Consider the following 24771-nt stretch of genomic DNA (forward strand, 5'->3'; position numbering starts at 1 on the left):
GTATATATACATACTTAGCTGTGCTAGGGTGGCACAAATCCTCATGCATACAATCAATATAAACTGGCACATAGAGAAAAGTCATAGAAATCCACCATCCCCACCCTCACCCGCAACACTCCCGAAAACACAGAAAAAAATATACATAATAAAAAAAAAATTCTAAGCATTTGGTTCAATCTCCTTCTGTCAAATCCAGAGAAGGAAGTAGATCAAGAGAGAGAGAAAAAACCCAGTTTCAGAGAAATGACTCCCAAGGCATCACAGCTATTCTTAGGTAGCTGGATTTCAGATGTATAAGATACTCAACTCATGGGACCAAATTAAAAACAACAAAAAAACAACAGCAGCAAAAGAGGGTTTCTCATATTTCCACATTTGGAAAGAAATCTACCCTGTGGATTTACATGTTAAAGTGAACTAGGTAAAGTAGGCAGTAGACATCAATGGATTATTGTGTTCTAACAAACATGTCTCATCAGTTTTTTTTTTTTTTCTGTAAAATACGATTTTAGGAGGGTTCCAAAATGGTGACTCAGATTTTTTTTTTTCTTCTCCCATCCCAGCCCTTCCCTATAGGTGATATTTTCGTAAAAGTTCAGATTGCCAAGGGTGTTTTCTCTCGGGAAACCGATCTGGAATTTTTATCTTCAGAAAATCCTGGATGCATTTCTCTAGCTCCTCCTCAATTGAGAGCTTTTCCTTAACAGCCTTTTTTTTGCTGCTCACGTTCGACTCCCTAGAGCCCGAGGTTAGGGTCCGAAGCAAATCGCTTTTCCGTCGCATCTCGGACTGTTGGACCAGCTGGACCGGACCCTTCTTGATGGGACGATCCAGAGTCTGGATGTTGGTCTGGCGTGTCACAGGCCCGCAGATGACGGTCTCCTGAGGAGAGCTGGCTTCTGACTGGCTGTCACAGCTGGAGGTGGAGAGGTCATTGCAAGATGTCCCGCTCTCTCCTTTGTCACCTTTGCCATTCTTACAGCAGCAGTCACAGTGCGAGGATGACCACCTGGAAGGCTCCCCTGCAAGCAAAGCACAGGACACAAGAGATTACTATCAGCTCAGGTTGCAATACCGTACAGCACAGCACTTGGAGACTCAAGCACACGCATCACACTTTGAGAAGAAAAGGGGATGCATACAGTCAAGTCAAGTCCACGAGAGTAGGAGATTCGTAATCCCACCTGTGTAATGCAGTCGAGGCAGATTAATTCTTAAACCCACGGATACTACATTTGGATATCACTGCACAGGAATATCCAGCTATTCCATGTATTAACCTAGTGGCCTTGACACAAAACTCTTCAATGTTCAAGGCTTCTATTTCCTCATGTATTAGATGACAATACCTTCCAACTACCAGATTTGTAGAGAGGATACAGATCTGTCAAGTAAAATTCTGAAGGCAGTACATAGCATACAATAAGCCCCAAAAACACAGTGTCAGTGTCCAATTTTACCACGGCTGACAGTAAGCCTCAATACGAAATCCTGTGTGTGAACAGTCAAATGCAACATGAGAAGTGCCTCAGAGTGGAAAGCAAGCAGGCAGAGAAAGGGGCTTCCCTTAGCTGGCTGCTATCTAAGATCTGGACGCTCATTTTCTCACAGGCCTCACAATAATGCTATAAACTCAATAGTTTCACTGCAGTTACCATACAGGGAAACTAAGACCAAGGAAATTAAGAAACTTAATACAGTTTGTATCACAAGACAAAGCTGGATTTAAACGCAGGGTTCTCAAATGCCACAAATAAGGCAATGAACCCGTTTCAATTTGCCTGTTTGTAAAATTTCTGTTTCTGCTTCTAGCCCATATTCAAGCTTCTGCTTCCTCATGAAATTCTTTCTCCCTATCCCAGAGAAACAGCTATCTCATTCCTATGAATTGAGGTATTCTGTAGGTCTTTTTCTATACACATCACATTTTATTTTAATGGTTTTTCACGATACTTTATGCATCTCTGCTACTAGACCGTGAGCTCCTAATATGAACACAGTGAAGTGTTGTTGTCACCCAGTAAACAGCCCTAGGAATAGTAACTCCTAAATGCATGTGATCCAGTAACTCCTCGATACATGGGTTCAGCCATGGTTGAAGCTTGACTTGTCAATGGGACTTTCACTTACATGATCCACTAATGTCTCTTTTATTCTTAAGAACTTCTTTGAGACCCTGTTTCCCCGAGTCTTGATTGATAATGTGGCATTGAGCAATTTGGAGAGAGGAATTCTTCAGGTAAAGCTACTGCTCTACAAGCTAGAAAAATCCACACTCACAGAACAAAGCAACTTTCTAAACATATCACTGCCCAATTCTTTCACATCCCCCTGGAATCCTAAATGGAATGTTATCAAGTGTTAATACATTACATGATTGATATTTTATACAGATAGTTGAACTTGGATCAAAAAACTGGAAACATTTTCTTTATTAGATTAAATACAAGGATTATGATGTATCTTTAAAAGTTTTCCAATGGAACCAATTTTGATTTGCATTCTAACCTACTTCACTTCCATTTCTAATATCTGCAAAGTAAACAAAAGTGAATGAAAACTATTAGGAAAGTTACGTGCTATCTTGTTGCATAATGCCTACCTATTGGATACCTACATTTTACATTTTTCCCTAAGGAGTTTAAAAGAGGTTGTAAACATTGACTGTAGTCATATAAGCAACATAGAGCCATGCTTTAAAGTCACATTATAATATGAAACTGAGTAATCACTACGGTTATATAACCAATAAATGAAATGCAACAATCCAATGAGCTGAAAGAAATCAGAGAAGTGCAATGTTATCCCAGGCTATGACAAATAGATACCTTCCATGCGACACAGGAACTTTCAAACACGTGCCAGGCGGTAATCAAAATTCTCAGCAATGGAAGCTGGCCTCTCTCTCTAGTACGGATTTTGAGAGAATCATTTTTTTTCACCTTTAGTAGATAAAATCTACATCTGCCTCCCTAACTCGGCCATCTTTGCCCCAATAAGACTCAAGTAAGAAACTATTCCAAAGAACTGGACTAAAGAAATACAGTCAAACCAGAGTTAAAATGGCTTGGTCCTTTGTGGGAAAGTTCAGAAACTGAATTTAGCCTTTGCAGAAACAGAAAGAGGGGGAGGGGGATGATAGAAAGGAGAAAAAGAAGAAATTCTATGTGCAAGGACAAACCTGCCGATTATCTTAAAGAAAGATAAGAAAATATTTGGGGCATAAATGTCTTGGAACCAGTAAAAATGCAAGCCTGGGAGACTCTTTTCCCATGGAAAAGCTGTTCCATTCAATGGACTCAGAAGGAAAGCTGAGCTGTTTGGACAACGAAAGCCCTGAAGCATGGGGACCCCTGAGTACTCCCATGGAAAATGGCAAGCAGCCTTCAAGGGAGACCGAGCCAGGAACCTGGCACTGACACAGCTAGTTCCTCCCTGGACCAGTGGGGTGGTCACATTTTTAAGTGTCAGCTGGGATTCTCTGGCTTCCAGGCAAAGAGAACTATTACATTCATCTTATTCCAGACATTATGACTGCTAAAGAGAAATTGAACAACTGCACCTTTAGTGTAACTTGTCATAGCACCACATGCTTCAATATTTTATAAGACCATTTGAATGTTTTACCATTTTGGCAAGATAATTCATAAGATGGTTTCTGAAGTCTCTGTAATATTCAAAATCAAAGAGGTTGAGATGAATACATTCCAGCTAGAGTGTTGTATGGAAAGTCATTCTGAAAAATGGAAAATAATCCAACATGAGAAGATAATCACTCCACTTGTCCATAGGAAGCATTGTCGGCCTGACTACCTTCTTCCCAGGAACCTCACCCACCAAAAAGTGGTACACCAAATCAGAACACTGAAGCGACACGTAAGAACAAGCACATCCCACTGGGATGTGCTCACATGTCCTGAGGCATCTCGAAAGATCTAATAAAGGTCCCCAACTCACGATATTCCAGAATCCCCCCAATTAAAGCAAGTAATGGTATCATAAATACTTGGTACTTTAAATTGCAGCATTCTTTCACTTCTAATGTGTTGAGGTTTGAAAATGGGCTGGGGTAATTCTCTCCCCATGGGGGAAAAAAAAGGCTACAATTATGTGACCAGGAGACATTTTTAAAGGGTCGAATTCTAATTTCAAAGTGGATGAGTCTTTTCAAATACAACTTTCATTGCAGATACATCAAACAGTTCTAGCGTTTGGAGGAAATTATAGTTTGAATTACATGGGGAGGGGCAGGATACTCAGTTGCTGCAAGTCCTTGAAGTCTAAAGTCTTTGTGCAATTTGTGACTGGAACAATTGAGGACCATGGAAACAACAGGTGTGACTGGACTTGACACTCTTCTGCTACACTCCTACCTGTGGTAGTCCTTGCAGATGAAGGAATAATAAAAGATGGCAGCATATTTCTCCCCTATGAAAAATTCAAACCAAGCTGAGTGAAACATGACTTAGCAGACTCACAAAGTACTTATGCATTTTTTAAAAGCGGCAGCTCTGCAATCTACCCACACTCCAAATTTTCCACCTGCTAATGGCTGTGTGCATGGTGCACATCATTTACAGCAGCAGCTAGGAAAACTGCATTCGTTCTTTTCGTCAATGAGGCAGGAGCCTTCCAGTCTGGGAGCTAGGTGGCCAGATTTAATTTGTTGAGGCTGCTAAAAGACTTTCTTGGTATCCCAGCTGAAAAGTCAATAATGGTCAAATTGATGTTTTTATAATTCTGCTAACCTTGGAAAAGATATTGCAGAGTGAAGATTGGGAAGGCTATGTGAGCTGCTGTGACAGCCATCACTCTTGGCTTGTGACTAGCTTTTTTTTTTTTTTTTTTTTTTTTTCTTAGGGACAGTCAGTCTTGGATATACCCAGCTGGGGTTTCCCATTAGGGCTTTGAGTGTGGACAAGATCACCCAGTGCAGCAGTCAGAAGCAGGAGAGCAGGTACTTCACCAATGATCTTAATACCAAAATGTAAATACACAGGATTAACTAAATAGATATTGGAGGACTTGCAAATGAAGGCAGGTAACACGAAAGAAACAAAGATGGTGACTACAGGAGGCAGTTACCACAGTTAAGTCTGAGGAGACAAAAGAGGATGAAGTCTGAAGAATCTAAGAACTTAGAAGGGGTGCCCTGTGCAGGTGGGACTCAGAAATCTGAGGAAGGCAGGCTGGCTGCCCCGTTGGTTCTGACTTCTCTAAAGGAGGAAGGAGAAATCCGGGGGGGGGGGTGGAAAAGTGACGGGGAGAAAAAGGAATCAATTACTTTTGGGGTAAATTAAAGCTAGGTTCATGCCAGGAGAAATAAAGAGCAAATGAGGAATCTTCTTTGTCTTCTGGTCTTACAGCACCTCCTACTGGTAGGTTTTGGAGCACTTCCTATTGGCAGAACACAGCAGGAAGTCACCTATTTGCCCCGTGGAAGTGGGTGTAAAAGAACCTGAAATACCATATGTTCTAGTGCAGCAGTTAGGAAATGAAAATAAAATCATCACTTCAGTACAGCTTTTTGTCCTGCTGCCCTGTTTTCCCCCTCAGGGCTTTGCCATTTCCCTTCCCTCTGTCAACAACAAATTCCTTAAGCTTTCCTCCTGCCAGATTTCTGCTCATACTCCAGAACTCAGCTTAAACATCACTGTCTCCAAGTGGCCTTACTTATGTGTCTGCCCTTCCAGTTTAAGCTCAATCCAACCTCATGTCCATAAGTTTACAGCTACACAACACATAATTAGAAATGTGTCCCTTGGGTTACTGTTGAATGCCTGTCTCCCACACCGGAATAGAAGGACTGTGTTGGTTTCCTTCTGAATTCTAGCTTACACTGCAGTGCACATGTGAGTCTGGGTGGCAGGCATGAGTGGTAGGTGCTCAGTAAATATATCTAAATGATCAATGAATGTGAGAATGTTGCATATGCATATATGTGGATTTTACCCCACAAAAAAAAAAAAATACGGAGATTCAAAATTCAGATGGCGAAACTCATTAGAATGGAAAATATCTAAATATTTCATTAGAAAGCTAACATAGACGTAACAAAAACATGCTCATTGAAAGATAATGGCAAAATTCGAAGACTACCACTGAATTTTAAATATATATACTGCTATATACATGTATGTGTATATAGAATTATCATCACTCACAATGATTTGCAACTTAAGCAAAAAATCACTTTCATAACCATTATGCCTGTAATATATACTTAACCAATTTGGTAATGTTCTGTTTATCCTACCAATTCAGAGTTTTTGAGTATTACATATGAGAACAATGTAATGACTTGAATAAAGCAAGAAATTCTAAATTTGACTCCCCGGTTTATGCTCTGACTCTTTCCTTCCAGCACTCCATGGTGATACATGTATTCATTTTTTAAAAAACATTTATTTATTTTTTATTGGAAAGGCAGAGAGGAGAAGAGTCAGAGAGGAGAAGAGTCAGAGAGAAGATCTTCTGTCTGATGGTTCACTCCCCATGTTTCACTCTCCAAGCGGCCACAACAGCTGGAGCTGAGCCAATCTGAAGCCTGGAGCCTCCTCCGGGGCTCCCATGCAGGTGCTGGGTCCCAAAGTCTTGGGTCATCCTGCACTGCATTCCCAGGTCACAGGCAGGGAGCTGGATAGGAAGCAGGGTCGCTGGGATTAGAACCGGTGCCCATATGGGATCTCGGCATGTTCAAGGTGAGGACCTTAACCACTATGCTATCATGCCGGGCCCCATGTATTCATTTTCTAAGCCCTTTCTGCTCTTTTTTGGTTTCTTCTTCACCTTATTTCCTATTTTTTGTCTCAGAGCTTTTTCAGCTGAAGTCATGCTTCATAGGTCTCCCCCCGCCTACTTGAAATTCTAGGGCTCATCCTTCTACCTTCTCTTACCTGGTCCTCTTCATCCTTCTTTCCTTTTTCTTACGACCTTCTTCAGAAACTGTAATGAGTCCTCCAAAGCCCACAATTCGATCAGTGGCGAGCTATCTTCAGTCTGCAAATGGAATGCCCCTGGGATAGCCATGGGATGTCCTGTCCTCCTCTCTGGAACTGCCTCTCCTGTAACAACTGCTCCCTCCCTGTTCCATGCTGTCCTGATGCAGCTATCAGCAAGGGCAAGGCTCGTGGTCCATATTTGAACCAGGGAGTTTTTACCTCCTATTTAGAGTAAAACAGGTAGAGGCATGTGACCCGAGGGGGTGAACAAGAGTCCCGAGTGGGACCACTCTTCTCTAACAGGGAAATCATGAAACTAGGAGTCTGATCATTGGACCAAACCAGTTGAAGAAGATATTTATGTAGAAGGAAGCAAAGCAAAAAGACAGGTAGAGCCAAGAAATCAGAGCAAGAAAACTAACAATGTCTCAAGTTGGCCCTGTCACTAGGTTTACAGTCATTTAAGCCGAGATTTTTTCTGATGAATCTAGTGAGAGTTAATTTTGGGTGATTTAAAAAAGTCTTGCAACTATATCAAGCTCACACAAAACAATGTAATCTCTTGCTAATTTATCCTCTTCATCATCTGAGGACTTAGGCAATTATGACATTAATGCTGGTTGATAACTTAAGGGGCAAGCACCATTACTATTTTATTTACAGGGAATGAAGGAGCAATAGAGAAGTTCCATCCACTGGTTCGCTTCCCAAATGGCATCAGCAGCCAGAGCTGAGTTAACCTGGAGCCAGGAACCACAAGCTTCTTCTAAGTTTCCCATGTGGATGCAGGGCACCAAGACCTTGAGCCATCCTCTGCTGCTCTCCCAGGCCACAAGCAAAGAACTGGATCAGAAATGGAGCAGCAAGGACACAAGCCGGTGCCCATACAAGGTGCCAGGCGGTGCAGGTGGAGGATTAGCCTGTACTGTGTTGGCCCCACTCAGGGATCTTGGAGCTGACTCATTTCTGTTAGCCTTTGATTTTGTTTGCCTTTGACACACTAATCCTAGCATGTTTAAATAACATTTTGAAAATACATAGCCTAGCTCTTTTGCCAAATGTTGTATGCAGTACTCCAGTTGTGTATAGGAAATAGCTACCCTCCCAATCCAGAAACCCAGCACAGTCATCGATATCATTCATTGAGGAACATTGCTGTGCTTGCCAGTCTTTCTAGTAGGTGGTAGGATTTAATCCTCACGGTAGTCCTATTGGGGAATGCTGTTCTTTTGTCTTTTTTTCATGCAGGAGGAAACTGTAATGCAGCGTGGTTAATCACCTGGTCCAAAGCTAAAGGTTGAAAAGTGACAAGAATTCAAACGTGTATCCTTTTAAAGTAAAGATTCTGGGGCTTGTGCTGTGGCAGAGTGAGTTAATCCTCAGTTTGCAGTGTAGGCACCATTCTAGTCCCAGCTGCTCCACTTCCCATCCAGCTCCCTGATTATGCCCTGGGAAAGCAGCAGAGCATGGCTCAAGATCTTGGGGTCCTCTTCTCCCTTCTTGCCCCCAACATGGGAGACCCAGAGGAAGTTCCAAGCTCTTGACTCTTCAAATAAAAATAAATAAATCTTCAGGGCCCGGTGCGGTAGCCTAGTGCTTGAAGGCCTCACCTTGCACGTGCCAGGAACCATATGGGTGCTGGTTCCAATCCTGATGGCCCTGCTTTCTATTCAGCTCCGTGCTTGTGGCCTGGGAAAACAGTAAAGAATGGCCCAAAGCCTTGGGAATCTGCAGCTGTGTGGGTGCCCCGGAGGAGGCTCCAGGCTCCTGTCTTTGGATTGGCTCAGGCTGTTGTGGCCACTTGGGGAGTGAATTTACAGATGAAAAATTTTCCTCTCTGTCTTCCTCCTCTCTGTGTATCTGATTTTCCAATAAAAATAAACAAATCTTTAGTAAGTAAATACATCTTTAAAAATAAAGTGAAGCTCTTGTCCTTTTCAGTAGATACATTGTCCAATCAAAACTTTTCTCCAAGAATTATTGAAAATAATTAACTCGCTGAAAGGGATAAAGAGTTGGGCCTGGCATGATAGTATAGTGCTTAAGGTCCTCACCTTGTATACGCCGAGATCCCATATGGGCACCAGTTGAAATCCCGGTGGCCCCGCTTCCCATCCAGCTCCCTGCTTGTGGCCTGGGAAAGCAGTCAAGGACGGCCCAAAGCCTCGGACCCTGCACCCTCGTGGGAGACCCAGAAGAAGCTCCTGGCTCCTGGCTTCAGATTGGCTCAGCTCCAGCCATTGTGGCCGCTTGGGGAGTGAGCCACTGGACAGAAGATCTTCCTCTCTGTCTCTCCTCCTCTCTGTATATCTGCCTTTCCAATAAAAATAAATAAATCTTTTAATAAAAAGGGATAAAGAATTAACTTTAAGACATGACCCTTTCAATTATGTTGAATAACAGTAACCTCTAAAAGTAGAAAGTAACTAAATAACCAAGATTTCTAGGATGTTTGTGTGTGTGTGTGTGTGTGTGTGTGTGTGTGTGTGTGTGTGTGTAACAATTTCAGCCCTCCCAGCAGCGCATTGAGAATGACTGCGAATGACCATAGGAAGGATGCAGGGTCAGTAGGCTGCCTCCTGCAACATGGAATATTTCATATCCCTCTAATATTATTCAATTCAACCAGGCTACCAAGGCAGCAATAAGTGTGTTTGAAGAACGTACTTAATTAGCTCACAGTAAAAGCCTGTGCCAATTAATTAAGATGCAATTTCTTAACAATGCCTCATGAATATTCAACAACTGACCAATACATGATAACTCTTCAAAGGGGGAAAACACAATATACAGTATACTGGCAAATGCAAATCTAAACTCCAGTGATCCTCTTGGCTAAAGAGAAAAAAAATCCCCAAACCAGAAAACAAATAAAAAAATCATCCAAGAGCTGGCGACTTGTGAATTTTATGAGAAATGCAGATAAAAATAAAAGAACCATGTCAAAAGATGTGTGAGTTGTAAACTACACCAAGAGATAGTGAGGCAGAGTTGACCAGAAACTGAATGTAGCAGAGCATGGTCATGCAAAAGCCAGCCCAGTAGTGAGGCAGACCTCATGAGGGCAGGCCCAGAGCCACAGAGAAGTTGCTCTGAATCAACAACACAGAGTGAGAGGCCAACAAGAGACCTCAGAGAGCACAGAACACCCTTATCTTAACAATGAGGAAGTACTAAGGCCAAAGCCTGGCTTCTGGTCGGGAGCTCTGAGATCATGCCGAGGACACAGCCAGGAAGGTATAGAGCTGGTTGGGCAGGGGACAAATGAAGCACAGTCTACTCCAGAGGACTTCTGAACTGTGTGTCATCTTGACAAAGGAAGAGCTATAAAAACTCCTGGAGAGAGTTCAGTGCTGAACACTGCCTAATGTTAGGAGATGGAGGGAGGGATGGAGGAACGGGAGAGACAGACGAGTTAAGAGGATGCTGACACTGGCATCTATGAACGCCTATCCTAAGCCAGAACCTGGACTGGACAGTTCACGCCATCTCACTAAATCTTCACAATCAACAAAAAGGGGCAGGATTGCAGAGCCTAATTCTTACCTCTTGGGCCGAGCAGAGAGCTAGAGTGGATTAAGATATCCCAGGTACCAGGAGGCCATCATTTCATCATAGTGATTGAATCAAGTCTCATTTTAAACTGCATATACCCTCAGAGGAAAAACAAATAACAGACATCTCAACGTGAATTAGTTTGTTCCCAAGTAGAGGAGAAAGCCTGGGGACTCGTGTTAGTGAACAATGCTTGGCAAATGGTAATTATTCAAAAACTACTTGCTGGATTAAGCAACTGTGAGAACCTACCACAAGCCACATGTGACACTCAGCATGTAACAGGTAAAATATCTTGTGGTAACAATACTCATCTGTAGGATTCAAGGTCAGCACCATTTCCATTTAGGCCGGGTAATTCCCTGCAGTAGACTGTCCTGTATTTTGAGGAGGTGTGGCTGTGCCTCCGGCCTCATCCAGTAATCGACAGTAGCATTTCCCCCTCTTCAGGGAAGGGAACTAAATATATCTTCATATTTCAATAACTGCTTTTGAGCAGAGATCAGGGCCAAATCGCCTCCATTTGAGAACTAGTACCCTAAGAAAAATGTTCCTATTTCACTGATGAAAAACCAGAATTCCAAATTCTTTTACTAATTTGCCCATGGGTCACCACACTAGTAAAAGGCCAAAGAATGATTCAATGTCTGATAGAGCAGACTGCAACAATAACGCCTGTTCTATCACTATATTATGCCGCTCCAATGAAACGCTGCCTTTTTGACAGGAACTTATCAGGCAAAGACTCAAACAGCCTATTTCCAATGAGTTCTGAAAGGAGCCCAGTGAAAAGAGATGGAGGAAATTGAGCTGCCCTTTCACTTTTCATGAAATGGAAAGAATATTTGGTTTTCACAAGGCTGCAAGCAGATGATAAGAGAACAGAAAGCTGCATAATTCGGCAGCGCTGCCTAAACATGTATCTCTATTCATTCATTAGGCCACTAATTAATTACTATTATTTTAATTAGGATTTCAAAATGAAATAAAGGTGAAGCTAACCACGAGTTTTCCCCCTATAGTCACTGACAATATTAACAATATACGTTAATAGTACACAACATCAAATTCAGTGTTTACTACATGGCAGGTGTTGCTCTAGACACCTTTGCTCACAGAAGTTCATTTGTAAGTTGCAACATTTCTGTGAAATAAATGCCAGCATCACACATTTTTGCCAAAAAGCAGACTAAGGCACAGACGGGTTCAATCTTTCTGAGATGCAACTGTGATACAGCTTTTGCAGTGAGACCCCAGGATTTCTGCAGTGAGGGAGCAGGCAAAGCCCAGGAGAAAACAAACAGGAATGGGGCATATATTGACTGGTGCTTTGCAGCCTCCTCACTTGAGACTGCTGGAAATATTGATACTCCTCTGGTAGCGAGGGGGCAAGAATTCAATGACATGATTTCCTCTCAGCAGTACCACAAAGCCAATGACATGCCAGTGATCACAATGTGAGTGATAATTTATATGTAAATGACCAAGGTTAATATTCATCAGTGCGTATATATTTAACAGAAAAATTCAATGGTTGTAAAGAAATTTCTGCTTTTTTCGTGATTGAATGTCCTGAATAAAGTGCACTTTTCCCCCAAAAGATTTATTTATTTATTTATTTTTATTTGAAAGGCAGATTTACAGAAAGAGAAGAGAGAGAGGAGAGATGGAGTTCTTCTACCTACTGGTTCTCTCCCCAAATGGCTGTAAGGGTTGGAGCTGGGCTGGTCTGAAGCCAGAAGCCAGGAGCTTCTTCTGGGTCTCCCACATGGGTGCAGGGTCCCAAGGCTTTGGGCCATCCTCTATTGTTCAATGTGGAAATCCTTGAGTACATCTGGAACATAGCACGTTGAAAAATCCTGGTATCTCTGTTAATAAATGTGATTTGGCCTCCCTTTCTTCAAAAGCAGACATTGGGCTACTGATTAAAACATCAGTTGGATATCTTTACCCCAAATCTGAGTACCTGGTTTTGATCACCAGCTCTGACCCCAGATTCCAGATTCCTCTAATGTCAGAGAATCACAAGTAATTGGTTTCCTAGCACCCATGTGGGAGATCAGAACTGATCCCCTGGCTCCAACTTTGGTCTGTGTAATTTAGGTCACTTAGAAAAAGAAGCTCTGTCTCTCAAACTATTGAAAATCTCCTTTACACTCTTCTGTAGTTCCATGATTATTCCTTTGTTTCAATAATTCCATGTGACTATATACAATAATTTATGTAATGCAAAATAGAACACAGTAAAATAAATGAAAGATATTTTAAATATTCTGTAACAAATTAAATTTTACTCATGTACCCATCTTGTCTTTCACCTGACTATAAATTCTTCAAAAGTAAATTCCCACCAGAAAGAGAATTCCTGGCAGAAATGCAAAGATTCAATACGTTGACATATCAGAAAGTGAGAAAACATAGCACTTGCTGTTTGTATAAGCTCTATACGTTATAAAACTGTGTCCATTCATTGTAACACATTTGATCATCACATTCATCCACTCAACACTCACCTGAATGTTTCCTGCCAGACACTATCTTAGTGATGAGTTTATAGTCTAATAAAAAAGACAAACAAAGCCGAATAAAATCTCATACAGTTCTGAGGTCAGTGAAGAAAATCCTACAGGGCAGTATGGTAAGTTGAGTTGGGATGAGAGGGTTACGGTTATTGGGCAACATTTGAAGCTGACATTTGAGCTGGATCCAAAAGTCCAAAGGAATCCATCTTACCAAGTTGATGAAGAAGTCATTAGAGATGAAAGGATGCAGAGGAACTGAGGTAGGAATGATATGGCATGTCAAGCACAGGAAGTAGACCTGAATAACAGTCATAGTGTAAGAAGAGATTGATAAAGCTGAAACAAGCTAAATTGTACCCTACCTCAATAAATGTAGTCAGGAGTAATAACTCTCAACATGAAAATAATAGTGATTTTTCTTTGGAATTATACTACTTATTTATTTTATGGCAAACTTTCTGTGCCAGCTTTCTAAAGAACATATTACAGGTGATCAAGAATGGAAGCGGAGAGGCCAGTTAGGAGGCCAGTGCAGCCATCTACAAAACAATTGATAGAGACTTTGGGGAATAAAATGGAGACGAGGGATATATGAAACAGGTTTACTTGTTTTGAATTTATAGATGAGAAAAATAAGGCTCAAGGGTAAGCCATCTCAAGTACATTGATTATTCAAATCTTACATACAGTTGTTTGTGCAAGAAGATGCCCTGCAGCCTCCAGTCCCTATACACAGAGCTCTTACTCGGTTTCTCCTTCTGCACCTGCTGGGGTTGTTTAACTGACTTCACAGACCACAGCCTGGAGTTTAATTCTACAATCAGGAATGATTATATTGTTTGTAAACAATGACAGACTATGATAAATATGCATTCTGGTTAATTACTGTCTTCCCATGTGCTGTCTTTGCTTTCTCATTTCCTGTCACATCTTAATACCTGGTTGTGGGTTCTCTAAAACAGGCAGAGCGAAAATAGCTGCAAACATATGGAAAAGCAACAAAACAGCCTTCTCCCCTGGTGGGCTCCTAGAAACAGGAGGCAGAGCTGAAATTCAGATGTCTGAAGGATAACAGTTTTCATGAAGTTCAGCCTTATATCATTCCTTGGGGTTGTACGTTACGTTCTTAGTCAAGGAACAGAGTTCCCAATAAAATTCCATTATGGTCTAGATGCTGAAGCTGAGTGAGTAAAGCAAATAGTAAATTGAGTTCTGATACATTCAAAGATATTTGGCTTTTCTTTCCTTTTATTTATTTATTGTTAAACAGCAGAAGCAAAGAGTAGTTAGTAAATACTCTATGGAAATTGGGTTAACATTATGTATAGAACAGCAGCCTCTACACAGAATCTCTAGAACAGAAAAAGAAATCTCCATATGGTTTATTAAAAACAAAAACAAAAAACCCCACACATGGTGCAGTACAGGTGTTGTATAAATCAAATGGCAGTACACAAAGATGGCAATTTTGCAGGTGGTAGAAGGCTTGAAATGTGGGGTCACTCAGTTCTCAATAGGAATGTCACGGGCGCTACATATCACGTGAGCAACTTCAGTGAGTCAGTGAATATTCTCTAGTTTGTTCACCTCTGGCGTCACGGTAATAGCAGTAACTGTCTGGCAAGGATGTTTGAGCTGTATATACAACGTACTTTGCTGGGTGCTGGGTCTCTGATACCATCCAGCTACAATCATTTATTGTTGCTACTAGTTTTTATGAATCCTTCTAGTCTGCCAATTTCTTAGGGGTCGTTCTGGCATGTTAACAGAATGGGGTTTTTTTTTTTGCACAATATGAGCTCCCCACACCCTGCCTACATGCTTGAGTTTGTCTCATACATGCCACCTATGAAATGAAACTCTCTCCATGATTTTTAGAATATTAATACAGAGGCAATTTCAAAGGCTTGATCTTCCGACTTACTGCTCGAAGTTATTACAAGAAAATTTTTGTTATTGTTTTCTTTGTTAGTTTTTTATATCTATGATGGAAGAAAGAATTATGTTGTATGGTTGCAAAAAGCTGCTGTCAAAATGAACTTAAAAGCTCAAACCACCCAACTACAACTTGTCAGTCAAAAAATATACTTTTTAGTGAAATGAATTCTATCATTACTGTCTCCATTGAATTTCTTTCTTGGCTTATTCAACTCAACATGTTTGGATATGGATTCTAACTATGAAAATAAGTCCCACAATTTAGAAGGGAGGGGCTCCATGGAATCAAAATTTGCATTTACCTGTGTCCCATTTGTCCCAGGAGCAGGAATGTGTTCATTCCTCACTGTTCCTCTGATGGGAAAAAGAAGAAAAAGCCTGCTCTGACCCACGAGAAGAATCTAGAGATAGGGTCATGACAGCATGGAACTGTGACCTCCTGTGGGCACTGGGGACAATAAAGCTTCTACCAACCCACTTTCACACTTAAGATCTTTGATAGGTTCCAAAATGTCAACTGCAAGAGATCAAAGATTCTACTTTTGTCTCTTTTGTCTACTGCTGTATGCTTAGTACTCAGAATAATGCCTGTGCAACAGATAACGATTTAAAGATAATTGTTTAGGGAATCAATGCATTGCACTGACTTTGGCCTTACTCTATTTCAGGGAAGTTTAGATTGAATAGTTCCTAACACAAATAAATTCCACCACAGACAGTTGTCTCTTCAGCCAGAGGTGATGACAAAGAAGAATGAGAACACTCAACCATTCGGTTGCTCATAGATGCCTGCCAGGACACATGGGGCACAAGGTCCCCATCATTTCTCTGTTTGAAAAGAAAACGGAATAAATTGTAAATAGTGGGTTGACACTGGCATGGTGGCCTCAGAACAAGTCATCTTAGACTATCCTCTACAGTGCTGTCGTTTTTAACATAACATTTAGGGCCCAGCACAAGAGCATAGTGGTTAAGGTCCTCACCTTGAACATGCCGGGATCCATATGGGTGCCAGTTCTAATCCCAGTGGCCCCACTTCCCATCAAGTTCCCGGCCTGAAACCTGGGAAAGCAGTCAAGGACGGTCCAAAGCCTTGGGACCCTGCACCCACGTGGGAGACCCAGAAGAGCTCCTGGCTCCTGGCTTTAGATTGGCTCAGCTCTAGCTGTTGTGGCCGCTTGGGGAGTGAACCATCAGACAGAAGATCTTCCTCTCTGTCTCTCCTCCTCTCTGTATATCTGCCTTTCCAATAAAAATAAATAAATAAATCTTAAAAAGAAAACCAAACATTTAGTCCTCGGCTGGCCTGTATGTACTTGTAGGCTGGAAAATTCAGACATAATTAATTGCTTTGCTCATTTACTTATACCTTCATGTGTGTGTATCTCTCCCAAGATAACTGCACTCTTTCCTTAAATGGAATTAGAATATGATCTGGCTGAGAAACATACATGTCTCTAATGTCAGTTAAGAAAAAATTGGTAAGGAAAGGATACTTTGTACTTTTAGAATGGTAAGACAGTGAAAGCAGAGTTTCTTCTAAGTTGAACTCCCCAGAAAGGATAGGCAATCTGGTCTTCGTATAGAAACAGTGATTGTATTTCTAACAGTTCTAATGTCCAATTAGGAATCTATCCACAAACTTCATCAGGGTATGTGTGAGAAAATGCCATATTGATATAATTGTAGAAATGTGTCCTCCATATAATTTGGCACCTCCTTAAAAAAATGACTAAAAGAAGCACCAGAACTCATGAATATCTGAATCAGACTATATTTGGTAGTAACAGCAACCAGATACTTTCCTAGGAAACATAAAGCTGATTTTTATAAGAAAAACAAAATGTATAAAGTTAATATAGCCACAGCTAGTCTCATAAAGTCTTCAGTTTTATGGAAGATATAGATTGTCTTGCACAAACTTACTGAAGCAATAGAGACAGAGACTGATTGGATGAGTAACTTCCTGAATTCTGATATATTGCAGAAAAACTATGCATAGCATAAGGATTTTACATAACCAAAGTTGGTGTAATCATATACATTTTTTTGTAGTTCATTTATTCACTGTTGATTTTTCATCGGGACTAGAACTCCTAGAGCAGTTCTGTGAAAAGTTTCTCATCAAAAGAAAATGGAGGGGTTAATCTCCATATGCTAAATTTATAGCCACTGACCAGTGTGTGTCCCTAACATAGCCTGGCCATCAGCTCACACTGGAACGAAAAGGGCCATCTCTGAGGCCTTATTACTTGGCAAAGGCTAGTATATCTCTTGGAAGTTTCATTATTATTATTATTTGAAAGGCAGAGAGACAGAGAGAACTTTCATCTGCTTGTTCTCTTTCTACCTGTCCAAAACAGCTGGGTCTAGATCAGGCCAAAGTCAGAAGCCCGGAAGTCATTCAAGTGCTTCTATGTAAATAACAGATACCCAAATATGCATGAACCATTGCTGCACCTTCCCACCATTCATATGAATGGGAAGATAAAATTAAAACTAGAGCCAAGACCACACAGGCATCTCAAGCAGCAGCTCAATCACTGGACCAAATATCCGCTGTGGGTTGGATTATCCTTTAAGTCTCAGTTATAGATTATAGCTAATCTAAAACCAGCACCACAGAGAATCACTACAGCATATGATAGAGGAGAGTCTTATTTCATGCTAAATAAAAGATTTCTTTCACTGGTGTAAGAATACTACTTTAATGAAAACAAGTGATTACCCCATGCTAAACAATTTCTTAGTGAATTTGTGTGTAATTCTGGTGATATTTTATGCTTTATTACATGAAGCAAATGATTTCTTCTTCCATGTTCCAAATTTAATAAGCTGAGATTCATACAAAACCTTTTCCAAGTTTCTACAATTAATGTAGACACAAATTGGGAGTTTACAATAATTCCCATCATCACGTCTCTTAAAGAATTTTGTCTTTTGGACTCCAGTATAAAAACCCATGTAGATCATAAAGCCATCTTCAAGTGGTAAGAAGATTCTTGCAGCTTGTGGCAAAACAATTTCCAATGTCGAGGTGAGATGAAGCTAGTAATGGGAAATATTTCAGATTCCTATTGATGGAAAGGAAGGTAGTGAGACTACTGAACTCTAGCAGTAAGGTAGTCAGACTTAAGCAAGGGACTCTGAGACATCCAAAGGAACTGGGAGCCTGGGCATCACCTCCAAGGAGCAATAGAATGAACACCACAGAGGAGTAAGCTAAGATGCACAGCCAAAACTCCTCCTTCTCAATCTTTGCCAAATCTGTTGTTATTATAGATCATCATTCCAACAATGCACAAAGATGTTACAAACAAGGAATTTGGCAGAGATAGCAAAGATGCTGTCTGGGGTACCTGCATCTTACATCAGAGTGCATTTACTGAGTGGGCTCAGTTTCCCATTCCAGCTTCTTGCTAACACATAGTCTGGGAGCCAGCACAAGTTGGCTCAATACCTGAGTTTGTGCTACCTCTGTGTAAGATTGAGATTGAGTTCCAGGTTTCTGGGTACAAGCAAACAAGACTTCCTCCCCCCTGCGTCCTCTGTCCTCCCCTCCCCTCCTCCGCTGTCCTCCCCGCTGCGTCCTCTGTCCTCCCCGACTCCTCCGCTGTCCTCCCCCCACTCTCTTCTTGTTTTCTTCTTCTCTGCCTTCTTCTTCTTCTCCCCCTCCTTCTCCTCCTCCTTTGTCATTTTTGTCTTCATCTTCATCTTGGCCTTCTCCTTTCCCTATCCTTATCATTCTACCTTTAAAATAAAAGCCACATTTTTTTTTTCTTAAAAAAGAAAAAGACAATGTAGACACAGATCTATCTCAGAGAAGCCTATCAGGACCAAACTTCTGTTTTGTACATCTCATCCACATTCCAGACTTCCTGCCAGGCACCCTTCAGTTGGGGTTTCATGCGGCAGTACCAGACGGAATTATTTTTATCAGCAATCTTCTCCATTTCATGCAGAAGTAAAAGGTGCTGACATGAGCCTTATGTTTGCAGATTGCCGAACTGATCTGAGACTAGGAACCAGAAATTAAGAAAACAGTAGAGCAAATTAAAAGTATAGTGGAGAGTCTCCAAATTAGAATGAAGGAAGCAGAAGAAAGAATCTCAGAATTGAAAGATATTTCCTGTCACCAGGGGGAAGAAAACAAAAAGCTGGAAGCAGAGTGGGATCAGGCCAAAAAAAAAAAAGTATTCAAGAATTGAAAGACACTATTAAGGGGCCTAATCTAAGAGTTATGGGAGTCCCAGAAGGTGCAGAAAGAGAAACTAGTTTTACTAACATATTTAATGAAATAATAAGGGAAAATTTCCCTAATCTAGAGAAAGAATTGGGAAACAACATCCAGGAGGTGCACAGAATTCCCAATAGGTTTGACCAAAAGCAATCTTCACCACGACACATGATCATCAAGCTCTCTTCAATTGAACATAAGGAAAAGATCTTTAAATGCGCACGTGAAAAAAAAAATCAATTGACATATAAAAGAATGCCAATTAAACTCACAGGAAACTCTATAGCCAGGAAGAAAATGAAGTGACATATTCCAGATTCTAAAAGAAAAAAATTCTAGGCCCAGGATAACATACTCCACAATGCTTTCTTTCGTTTTTGAAAATGAAATAAAATTCTTCCACAGTAAAGAAAAGTTAAAAGAGTTTGCCTCTTTCAAACCTGCCCTACAATGATATTTAAAGATGTTCTCTTGTCAGAGAACAACAGAAGTAACAACAGAGTAAATTGGCAACGGAAGACTATCAATGAACAGCCCATTCCTAAAATGACAGGACCAAATGACCACGCATACATATTAACCCTGAATGTACAGGCGAGGACTGTAACCACTACGCTATGGCACTGGGCCTGGGAAATCTTTACAACTAACTAAAATATGAGACGGGAGATAAGATAGAGTGCCTGTTTGCGCATGCCAAAAGAAATGAATATGCTGCGACTAACACAGTTTCGCTTCTCAGTACAACATCCTCCCCTCCCCATCCCTCCTGAACATCAACCCTGTTGAGGGAGATTTCTGATGTCCTTCTTGTAGTTAATGAGTAAGGATGCTCCAGAGAAGTTTCTCAGAATACCTGCTTCTGAGCGGGGCGTTGAAGTGATGAAACCTTAGCTCCAAAATGCCTTGGGAAATGCAATACATTCACGTTCCAAGTACAAAGCCCCTCCAACTTACTTTGAAAGTTTGCTCACAGCCTGAATAAATCAAACTGAAAGACTTAATTATGAAGTCCCAGGGCTGGTTATGAGGATGATAAAGTACCTGCATCTCTGTTTCAGTGCAAGTGTTAATATTTCAGCAACTTCTAACTGCCTGTATTCTATTTCACAATCCATGATTAAAGTTTAATTTTCACAGTGCTTTCCCAAAAGGTGAGATTCGTGTTTCAGTACCTTGTGATAGCTCTACCATGTCCTTTTCAACATGTAAACAAATTCTTAGACACTACTTGTCGGTGCACAGTACAGGCTGTTTTGTACAGGGCACCCAAGTGCACACGACACACACACACACACACACACCCCAAAGACAACTGACCTCACGTATGTTCTCTTCTGCCACTTATTCCAGGTACATGTTTGAGAACAGAAATATTGGCAAATTAGCTATTCTGCCTCTCAAAACTCTGTTCTCTGCTCTAATTGGGTATCATAGTTTGCGACTTCAACAGAACCGTTGAGTGAAAGGAAACAGGTTAAGTTGCTCTAAGAGACTATTCAGCTTTCACCTTTTACGGGAAATAGGTGCAGAAAATCTCTCAATGTAGCATTGTAAACAGCATTTTAAAATTGTAATTGGTATAAAAGAATAGCTCATGTTATTGTATACGATTTGATGAGTTTGGACATATGATTGCACCTAGGGTGCTGACATCACAACCAAGATAAACACACACACACATCTATCTTCCTTTGTAATGGTGATTGTGTGTGTGTGTGTGTGAGAGAGAGAGAGAGAGAGAGAAACGAAGCTGGAGAGAGGGAGAAAGGAGAGAGAGAGAGAACATGTAACACAAGAACCGATCACAGCAACATGTCTTCAGTTTTTAAGTCATTCCACACTGCTTCCCACAGCAGCATCATTTTATGTTCGTAAAGACAGTGAGTAGGTTCCAGTGTCTCCACATCCTTTTCAGCACTTGCAATCTCTTGATAACAGTCATCTCAACAGCTGTGAGGCTAGACTTCCTTGCTGTTTTCATTTGCATTTTCCTGATGATTCATGATGCTGAAAACTTCTTGTAGATCTTTGGGGAAGTCTTTATTACTCAGTGCCTTTATTCATTTTTAAATTGGATCATTACTTTTCATGTCAATGTGCTTCTCACATATTTTTTGATGTCAGATACACTACAAATATATTTCTCATTTCATAAATTGCTTTTCACCCTGTTTTTTTTTTCCTTTGCTGTGTAGATTTTTTTTTGTTTGTTTGTTTGTGACACCTATCCTCTTGCCTATCTTCATTTTGGTTTTCTGTTCATTGGCTGTCATATCCAAGAGTGCATTGCTGAAACAGAAGCTAGGAAGCTTTCCTCAAATATTTCAAAATTTCTGGTCTTACATTTAACTTTTTAGTTTAATTTTACTTTATTTCTGTTTTGTGTGGCTAATCCTCCACCCAACGGTGCTAGCATGCCATATGGGTGCTGATTCATGTCCCAGCTGCACCAAGTCTTTGGGACCCTGTACCCATGTAAAAGACACAGAAGTGTTCCTGGCTCCTGGTTTTGGATCAGCCCAGCTCTGGCTATTGAGGCCATTTAGGAAGTGAATCAGCAGATGGAAGGCCATCTTTCTGTGTAAAGTTTGCCTTAAAAAGCAAAAAAAAATGAATTATTTACTTTCATTGGAAAAGCAGATTTACAGAGAGAAGAGACGGAAAGAAGCATTTTTCATCAGCTGGTTCACTCCCAAAAGGATCCGAACAACCAGAGCTGAGCCAATCAGAAACCAGGTGCTAAGAGACTCACGCAGGTCTCCCACAAGGGCACAGGGTCCCAAAGACTTGGGACACCCTCTACTGCTTTCTCAGGAAATAAGTAGGGAGCTGTATAAGAAGTGGCGTAACTAGGACATGAACCAGTGCCCATATGGGATGCTGGCTCTTGGAGGTGAAGGATTAGCCAGTTGAGTCATTGCACTGGCCCCTTTAACCTGTCTTTCACATAAGAAACTAAATCTTCTAAAAAAAATAGATGACAACTGGAAACTGCACAGTAGCCTAGTGGCTAAAGTCCTTGCCTTGCATGTGCTGGGATCCCATATGGTCACCTGTTCTAATCCTGGCAGTCCTGCTTCCCATCCAGCTCCCTGCTGTGGCCTGAGAAAGCAGTCGAGGATGGTCCAAAGCCTTGGGACCCTGCACCTGCGTGGGAGACCCAGAAGAGGCTCCTAGCTCCAGGCTTTGGCTCAGTGCAGCTCCAACCATTGCGACCGCTTGGGGAGTGAATTACTGTATGGAAGATCTTCCTCTCTCTCTCTCCTTCCTTCTGTAAATCTGCCTTCCCAATAAAAATAAATAAATCTTTAATAAATGACAACTGCATCTTAGAGAACTATATTCTAACTATACTTCTGTAAGTGTACACATAAAATATAAAGGTTAATAGATTCTAAAAATCCCTCAAATTAATATTTTAACAACTTTTTAAAGTTATATTTGTCTATTATACATCTTAAAACATCATGTAACAACACTGGAAAAAAACTCTGTAATTCCATGACAAAGAGATTCATACTATTGCTAATTTTGTGTGAACCTCCACACACCATCTTTCTCTCATCATGAAGATAAATCCATGATATGATTTCTAGCAGCTTCATGCTGGCTCGTGAGTTGCACTGAAGGTTTATCTTATTTCAAACCAAAATGAGTTGCTTAGTGTCTGTGAGGCCTAATATGATACAATAAAAGCCATTAGGAGGAAGTGGTTTCTCATTTTTCCTAAGGGTGGAGGCATTAAGAAAAGAAGATTTGATTAAGAGAATATGGAGACAAATCAAAATCTTTAATCCAGGACTTAGCCTTTGGAATCAGGATTTAATCTAAAATAGGAAGGCTCCTTAGAGCTGTCATTTAAAAAAAAAACCACTCTTGCTCTTGTCTCTGATGCTGTTTTAATGCAACTGCTGATAAGAATCCACTCCTCACAATACCAGAGCCTAGCCAAGAATATTTTAAAGTGGCAGGTCTAATTTCCAACTTCAGCCTCAGTGTTATGAATATAAATCATCACCAGGACACATAAACATCATATAAAGGTGCTGGTCAGCAACTCATCTTTCTCAATAAACTTTCCAAAGGTCAAAATTTAGGAATCTAAGATACCAAGAGGGAGTTGGAAACTCACATCTTAGCAGACACTAACTCAAACACTCACATAGTTAGGGTTCAATACTGGGTCCAGTGCAAAGGAAACAAAAGCTAAAATTGCAATGAATTTACCTTTCTTCCACTCACTTTATGCTAAAATGTGACATTTGTGCTGCTACCTGCTACCTACAGATTACAGGGTGATTGTAAAGTGAACAATCAGTTTGGAGGGCAGAGATAATAGTGAATGCAGGAAGACCACAATATGAATGGGGCTGTACATTTTAACCACTACAAGTAGTCTGATTGTGAAGAAAGCATGGCTTACTTGTGGCTTCTTAGAGAACAATTTTTGCAGAGCCTTCTAGCATGCAGTTCTGAAATATCAGAAATACTGGAGAAGATTTAAACACTACTGATGTCTGGTCTGACCCACAAAACTTAATTCAAGTGAAAGAGGGTACAATTTGGACATCAAGATTCCTAAAAGCACCCCAGATGACTGTATGATAGAGCAAAGTTTGATAATGACTTCCTAGGACATTATAATATTCATGGACTTCATCTGAGAATAACAAATAACCCAAATAATTATTTCTAAGTCATGATATAATCATATTTAATCTTTAATCACTATATAGGATTATGGGGGAACAGCAGTGTGACAGCATTGCTTCCTATCGTTTATGCTGCTCACATAATATCAACTAATTTACTGGGGAAAATAAAAGCCATAGACATTTATGACAAACTTAGCAGAAAAGGTATCCCCAAAAATGTAAACATGAATTAGTTCAGTTTATTCACAAAGTGACTAAGAAAAAACAACAGCAGGAAAAACTTCCCAGGGGTAGGTGGATCAAGCTATACATTTTGTATAGGAGACTTGCTGCAATATATCATTGAAAATATCCGATTTTCCAGCAATTATGAGACATGCAAAGAAACATGAAAGTGTATTTATGCCTAAAAAAAGCAGACAGTAGAAATAGAGTTTGAGAGGCCCAAGAGGTAGACTTAGCGTCTATGTTCAGATTATTCAAAAATGTATGCTAAGTAAAGATGTAACAATGTCCCGACAGTTAGAAAATATCAATGAGAAGTGAAAAGCTACTTTAAAAAGCTGAAATTCTGAGGTTGGAAGCTATTATAAGCAAAAGGAAATTTTACTAGAGGGTCTCACAGTAGAGATGAGCTGGCAGAAGAGTTAACCTGAGAACATAAAGATACTAAGGTAAAGATTATTAAATCTGAAGTGCAGAAATGGGGGGGGGATGAGGAGAAAAACAGAGCCTTAGAGAAACATAAAATATCATCAGTCACGTCAAAATGAATACAGTGGGAGCACCATTGCAGAAGAGAGAACAGAAATGTACAGAAAACACTTCCAAAGAAATAATACTTGAACATGTTACAAATTTGATTTAAAAGATTAATTTATAAAGCTGAGATTCAACAGGAAAGACAAACATAGGAA

General features: G+C 40.5%; 1 protein-coding gene across 1 annotated transcript in view; it reads right to left on the bottom strand.

The window, feature by feature from the left end:
• Nucleotides 1-563: 563 nt before the first annotated feature.
• KCTD16 (potassium channel tetramerization domain containing 16) overlaps nt 564-24771 on the bottom strand; it is a 198888-nt gene continuing 174680 nt past the window's right edge. The window contains exon 2 of the mRNA XM_040999459.1: nt 564-1025. Coding sequence (XP_040855393.1) covers nt 574-1025 — 452 coding nt within the window. The 3' untranslated portion in view covers nt 564-573. The remainder of the gene's footprint in view (nt 1026-24771) is intronic.

The sequence above is a fragment of the Ochotona curzoniae genome, unplaced genomic scaffold (genome assembly GCF_017591425.1).
Source record: "Ochotona curzoniae isolate NIBS_2020 unplaced genomic scaffold, NIBS_Ocur_1.0 contig_1, whole genome shotgun sequence".
In the NCBI taxonomy this organism is placed as follows: Eukaryota; Metazoa; Chordata; class Mammalia; order Lagomorpha; family Ochotonidae; genus Ochotona; species Ochotona curzoniae.